Source organism: Oncorhynchus keta, chromosome 9 (genome assembly GCF_023373465.1).
Source record: "Oncorhynchus keta strain PuntledgeMale-10-30-2019 chromosome 9, Oket_V2, whole genome shotgun sequence".
In the NCBI taxonomy this organism is placed as follows: Eukaryota; Metazoa; Chordata; class Actinopteri; order Salmoniformes; family Salmonidae; genus Oncorhynchus; species Oncorhynchus keta.
This window is the reverse complement of record NC_068429.1, coordinates 35,196,791-35,202,790: the sequence shown is the minus strand read 5'-3', so window position 1 is coordinate 35,202,790 and position 6,000 is coordinate 35,196,791. Positions and strand designations below refer to the sequence as shown.

The 6,000-nt window shown below is 40.5% G+C and overlaps 1 protein-coding gene across 2 annotated transcripts; it reads left to right on the top strand.

The window, feature by feature from the left end:
- Positions 1-543: 543 nt before the first annotated feature.
- Positions 544-5,072, top strand: rab36 (RAB36, member RAS oncogene family). Of its 2 annotated transcripts, none has more exons than XM_035776167.2 (11): positions 544-693; positions 1,230-1,349; positions 2,283-2,374; positions 2,494-2,568; positions 2,667-2,768; positions 2,889-2,953; positions 3,198-3,249; positions 3,354-3,435; positions 3,616-3,706; positions 4,125-4,241; positions 4,445-5,072. In XM_035776167.2, exons 2-11 carry the CDS (start codon positions 1,272-1,274, stop codon positions 4,504-4,506), a joined length of 816 nt encoding a protein of 271 aa, XP_035632060.1. In that variant the 5' UTR covers positions 544-693; positions 1,230-1,271; the 3' UTR covers positions 4,507-5,072. The 2 variants fall into 2 exon arrangements, with proteins under 2 accessions (XP_035632060.1, XP_035632061.1); XM_035776168.2 differs by having other exon boundaries at positions 549-697.
- Positions 5,073-6,000: the final 928 nt, after the last annotated feature.

Genomic DNA, 6,000 nt, shown 5'->3' with positions numbered 1-6,000 from the left:
CCCCATGAGACTCTTCCAGCTGATGAGCCAATACATTCTTAATGAGAGAGGGAAATTAAACCTCTCAGAGCTATGGATCATTTCAATGATTGGTCTTATTAACTGCCTTCTCACAGACAGTTTCATCTGCAGTCACCTGGAGGTCTAAAACGATCAATTACATTTGTGCTCTGTGTCGTTTTGAGAGCTTGTGTGTTCAAACATGCTGACGAGAGAAGAGGGGGGAGAAAGAGATAGACCATTATTCTTACTACAGGAAGTGCATAATACTAGCAACAAAATCAAACACATACTTCAGTTTCTTTAGTGTACTTGCCAGGATTTCACATCAATGCGAATAGATGGAATAGACTGCAGCGAGCTGCACACGGCCCTTGTTTTCACAGGAGCAGCATACCCGCATTGACCTAACGTCATTTAGAATTCTACATGATTCCAGCTACTGGAACATCCAAAACATGTTTGTTAGAATGGCCACATTCCACTCGATACATGTGACATGTTAATAGCCTAACAACCGTTGAATTTACGCGTTTCTGCCTGGCTGCCATGCTTTTATCACATGACAAATATCCCCGTAGGGCACTGAAAGGTAGTTGTCATGGAGATGAGGGGTAGATCTGATGCTTGCAGCTCGAGATTCAAGTGAACGATTTTTTTTAGCAGCAACGACGGAACAGTTGACAAGAATCCGTGAGTAGTTTACACATCATTATTGATTTCAATGTACACGGTACTATGTTGCGGATACTTTCATTGGCCAAATGTTGCCATCGCATTGCGTCCTGCTATATTGTAGCGTAGCCACTTTGTGTTCTAGAATATAGAAGAGTGAACAGTCATCATAGCTAGTTTCCACCGCAGTACTTGCACACACAAGTCTAGATTCTCCACACTTCATAGTGTTTTTTTAAATTATCACTGTCGCTGAACATCCCTTTTTTGTTCATCCGAGAAATGTTATCGTTGAGTCATCTTCAGAGCTTTATGTAGGCTATCTAAATATTATATGGACACTGGAGTTTAAACCTTAGGCCGCTGAAGCCTAATTTGTGCACGGCCTACATAATAATGAATGTGAATCCCCTTCCCTAAAACACTCCAGTATGGTTATTCACACATCATACTGCAGTGTTTTAGAGAAGGGGGTGCACCCTTCACAGGAGCCTGCACACTTATGGCATGGGAATTAATATAGCTAATCAGTACATTGCCCTGGTCATGGCCAGGATTCTAGTTCACAGGCAGACCACCCACACAGCCTTACCAAAATGCAGGAGATGAGGAACGGGATGATGCACTTCCCACCACCTGTGAGCAGAGACCGGGTCATATCCAAGTTCCCAAAGGTACCTGAGCACACACCAGCAACCTGCTACCAGCCTGCTAGCCATCTGGATCAACTCAAACCTATCATAATGTTTTAGTGGCTCTGGTGTACCGTTTGTTAAAAGTCACAAGTGCTGTCATTCAAAACAGGTTGGAATGGAGGGGTCAAAAGTATGTGGTTGATGTTATTGAAACCGTGTGACATCCACACAGGGGCTTACAGTTGTCTGAGTGTGTGTGATCACAGGGCTGGCTATTTCTGAAAACAGCACTAATAAAGTTAATGTCGTCTAGTAACCTACTGTACCCAATGAAGCCTCTCTGTCAGCTGTTGCTGAGTAGGCCCAACTCATACGTTCTAACAGCATGCAGTGACACCTAAACTCTCCTTGGTCAGGACAGTATTCTGAGTAGATAATATAGGACCACAATAGAAGCAAATGTCTTGACTTTTTTTGTATATGTATCCCCGATGTATGTATCCTGATGTAACATTTTGTGTATTTTAAATTGTCTCGTCAAATAAGTAGTGAAGATGTAAATTGCCAGGGCTGTAAAAGCTTCAAAGGATGTTGCACACATACTGTGTTCCTAATACGCAAGGATTTAGCTATTTCCCCCCACAGTCTCCTGGTGCCGTTTCAAAAGTAGATTAAATTAAAAGTTCAGGGGAGTTTGAGTGACATTTTTCAAGCCTGGATATGAGAAGAGCTTTTACAGTAATGTCAGCAGGAATCACTGGAACAGCAAGACTTTGTAGACAGCTGGTATTTTCATGACACACCATTAAAAATGCCTTCAGTATGTCAGATGGAAGCTCATAACAAAATAAACATCAGTGCTGCATTATTGTTTTCATTACAGATACCAAACAATGCATTTAAATGCTTCTGTGTGATTGTACATCAGAGAGTGATGTCTGTTATTAACGTTGAAGCGACTGTTGTTTCCAGTGTTATACTCCACAGGCCTGTCTGCAGATTAAGGAGGATTGGGATGCCCAGGCCAAGGCTGCCTGCAAAGAAAGAACTGACAGGCATCAGGGGTGAGTTGCCTGGTTAGATGTATTGATTGATTAATGTCTGGCTGATTCACTTATTGATTGGTATTGGATTTATCTGGAAAAGCAACACTGGATTTAGCTGTTCAATATTTTCTTTGAAGATGGGACAGACTGAAGATGTCCAAAGCAGTGGTTGTTGGTGACCTTAATGTGGGCAAGACCTGCCTAATAAACCGGTAAAGTATTCGGCTTGCGACCTGGCTGCTATATCATGTTCCTTTTAGGTGGTAAACAGCCTTCTAACATGTTTGTGTATTCTGTTCTGCATTTTCAGGTTCTGCAAAGATGTATTTGACAGAGACTACAAGGCTACCATAGGAGTCGACTTTGAGATTGAGAGGTTTGAGCTCTCAGGAGCTCCATTCTCCCTTCAGATGTGAGTGAGGGTCATGCTCTGGTTTGTTTGAATATGTGCTTTATTATTTTATTAGAAACTTGTGATTCTTTACTTGTATTCGAAGGTGATTTTTTCCCCCCTTCTCCTTCTCTTACATAGCTGGGACACAGCTGGCCAGGAAAAATTCAAATGCATCGCTTCAGCATACTACAGAGGAGCTCAGGGTAAGATAAAGACAGCCAATGAGATGCCTTTGGCTGCGTTTACACAGGGAGCCAGATTCTGATCTTTTTTTCACTAGTTTCACAGCGCTGAAAAAATCTGATATGATTGGTCAAAATACTAATTAGTAAAAATAAAAAAAAAGATCAGATTTTTACTGCCTGTGTAAAAAGCAGCCATTGTAGACTAGGGAAACCCTGAGGAGTTCACTGTTGCTGTATCCAAGCCTCTGTGTTTCTATTACAGTGATAATCACAGTATTTGACATGGCAGACATTAAGAGCTTGGAGCACTCATGGTAGGTTTATTTAATATAATATGAAATCAAGAACGAGCACAAAGATAAATCAGAACAATCAAAGTAAAATGTCCTCTCAAATGAAATATCTCTATCTCTCACAGGCAGTGGTTAGATGAGGCCATGAGGGAGAATGAACCTGGCTCCTGTTCTGTTTTCCTGGTCGGAACCAAGAGTGACCTACTTGTGAGTGCACAAACATGGACATGGTTCTTGGCAGATAGATATTGTAGATAGGCACACATAGGTGTATAATATGCTTCCCCCCCACATCCGTAATGAAGAACCATATCCATTAGCTCTGTCTTTTGGCTCCTTTCTATGCTTTCAAATACAATTAATTAATATTTTCTCTCTGTGCCCAAGGCTCCAGAGGAGCGCCAGAGGACTGAGAGAGACGCCATCAAGATAGCAACTAAAATGAAAGCTGAGTTTTGGTCTGTTTCGGCCAAGACAGGTACAGACCGGAGCAAAAACCCCTATTATAACATGACACCATGATTTCATTGCGATGTTCATGTTGACGATAGCATATCAAATCAAATGTTATTGGTCACATACACATGATTAGCAGATGTTTATGCGAGTGTAGCGAAATGCTTGTGCTTCTAGTTCCGATAGTGCAGTAATATCTAACAAGAACAATCCCCCAACAATGACCTAATACACACAATAATAGCTGTGGTTTTAGAGACCACAGGATAATTACGTAGAGATGGTCTCCAGGTGTGCAATGTGCTTATTGTGTAATCAGAGGTTAAGCTGTTTCACTGTATGGAGTGTGTCTGAGCCATGTGCAATCAATGCAGCTGCTGGTCTTGTTAATAAGCATTTTGATGATATGATAATGACACTCACTATCGGTGTGACTGTAGGGGAGAACGTGCAGGGGTTCTTCTTCCGGGTGGCATCTCTGGCCTTTGAAGACTCTGTACTGAAGGACACGGAGAAAGGAATCACCTCCACTCGAATAGGAGGAGGAGACAGCATTAGTAAGAGACAACTCAAAGGACAACAGAGGGGTTTGGGTCAGAGAGTGTAGGTGGAGGGAAATATATAGAGAGGAAAATAGTGAATGTATATTTAAAGCTTTGGGAATAAATATGTTGTCAGTTGCTCATCTCTCAGATGGACTTGAATTGAGGTTGGAAATTGCAATACTCTGTATTTATGTTCTTGGTATCTTTCCCTTTAGAATCTGACAGAGCCAACCTGGAAGAGCCCCAGTCCAGAGCAGTGAATACGAATTGCTGCTGAGAAAAGAGAAGAGGACTTGAAGTAGGAGTCAAGAGAAGGAAGGAGAGTGAGATGTGTAGAAAGATATTGAAATAGTGGATTTTAAAAGTGGAAAGAGCTGTGACTGACATGTGCCTCTTTTTCTCAGTCTTCACTGGTATCATTCATACGTGGACACACACGTGTCTACAGCCTTTATAATCATCATTTAGTACTGCCATTTTGGGATGTAATGTATCAACTTCCTTGATTTTAACCCGGTCATCAATGACCTTTATTATATGCATTGTAAAGTATTTTATGAATTCAGTATTTTGTCAAATTTTGGAAATTAGGGTGCATTTCAGACTCATTTGTAGAAGTGGTTTGATAGTTTATGTAATATACTGTATTATCATTATGTATTGTGTAGCCCTAACATTCTGCAGATACATTTACAATAATTTGATTGCGTATTTTTGTTATTACTTCTAACCTCGTTCCTAGGCTGAATTGTTTCTGCACAGAGACAGAGCTGGATGGTGATGACATTACCCCTAATCAAAATAAAGTTTCATATTTTTGTATGGGTCTTCATGACATCTAAATATATCTCAGTTCCTTTCACTGGATGACTCTAACTTAGTAAAGTGCTACAGAGCTAGTTACTGACCGAGTTCACAACTGACCAAAAACAGTGACAAAACAATTCAGCAAGAAAGAACAGTTAGCCACTGCATTTACACAAACAGTAAATTCAAGAAATACAAATGCGTGAACTTAAAGAATCACCTCAATGGAGGACAGGTTCAATAAGCTACAACATTGTGTAACAAGATATGTGATGCTGTTCAACTAACCCTGTGCTCGGGGATACTTTCTTCTATCTCCATTCAGAAAGAAAAGTGTATCTTATAAATGTCTGTGTCCAGTTGCAGGTGGTTCTCCAAAAAGCAGACACAATTCAGAATTATATTAAATCCATGTTTTGCCTCTTGCATGTGTGTAGATCTTTATTTTGGTCGAGCTGTCATCTACTTCTTAATTTGGCCTTGGCCGCAGCGCATGAAAACTTCCTGTTCCTGCAAAGATGTTGTGAAGGACATAGTGGAGTAGGCTGGTGGGTTTTCAGTAAGTGTAGGGTCGATGGTAGGGTATTTGTTGATTTCTTTCTTTTTTTCCCCATGTTTTTTTCAAGCAATGTATAAGGGAGTTATACTCCAGTCTAGTAGGTGGCAGTAATGAAACATTTATTAGATGCCAAACACTCTTAAACGTCATCAAAGAAGAAAGATGTTGGGAAATGTAAGATGTCTGACAGCTAAATTGGCTAGGGAACTTATCACTCTGTGCAAAAAGTGGATTTAATATCATTCTGAATTTTCTCTTGTTTTGGAAGGACCACATGCAACTGGACACAGACAGTTATAAACTATTGATAAGTTACACATTTCTTCTAAATTGAGAATTAAGAAAGTATCGCCAAGCACAGGTTCCTTCTGTGCAAAGCTGTAACAGCGATATGCAGTGCTTGAC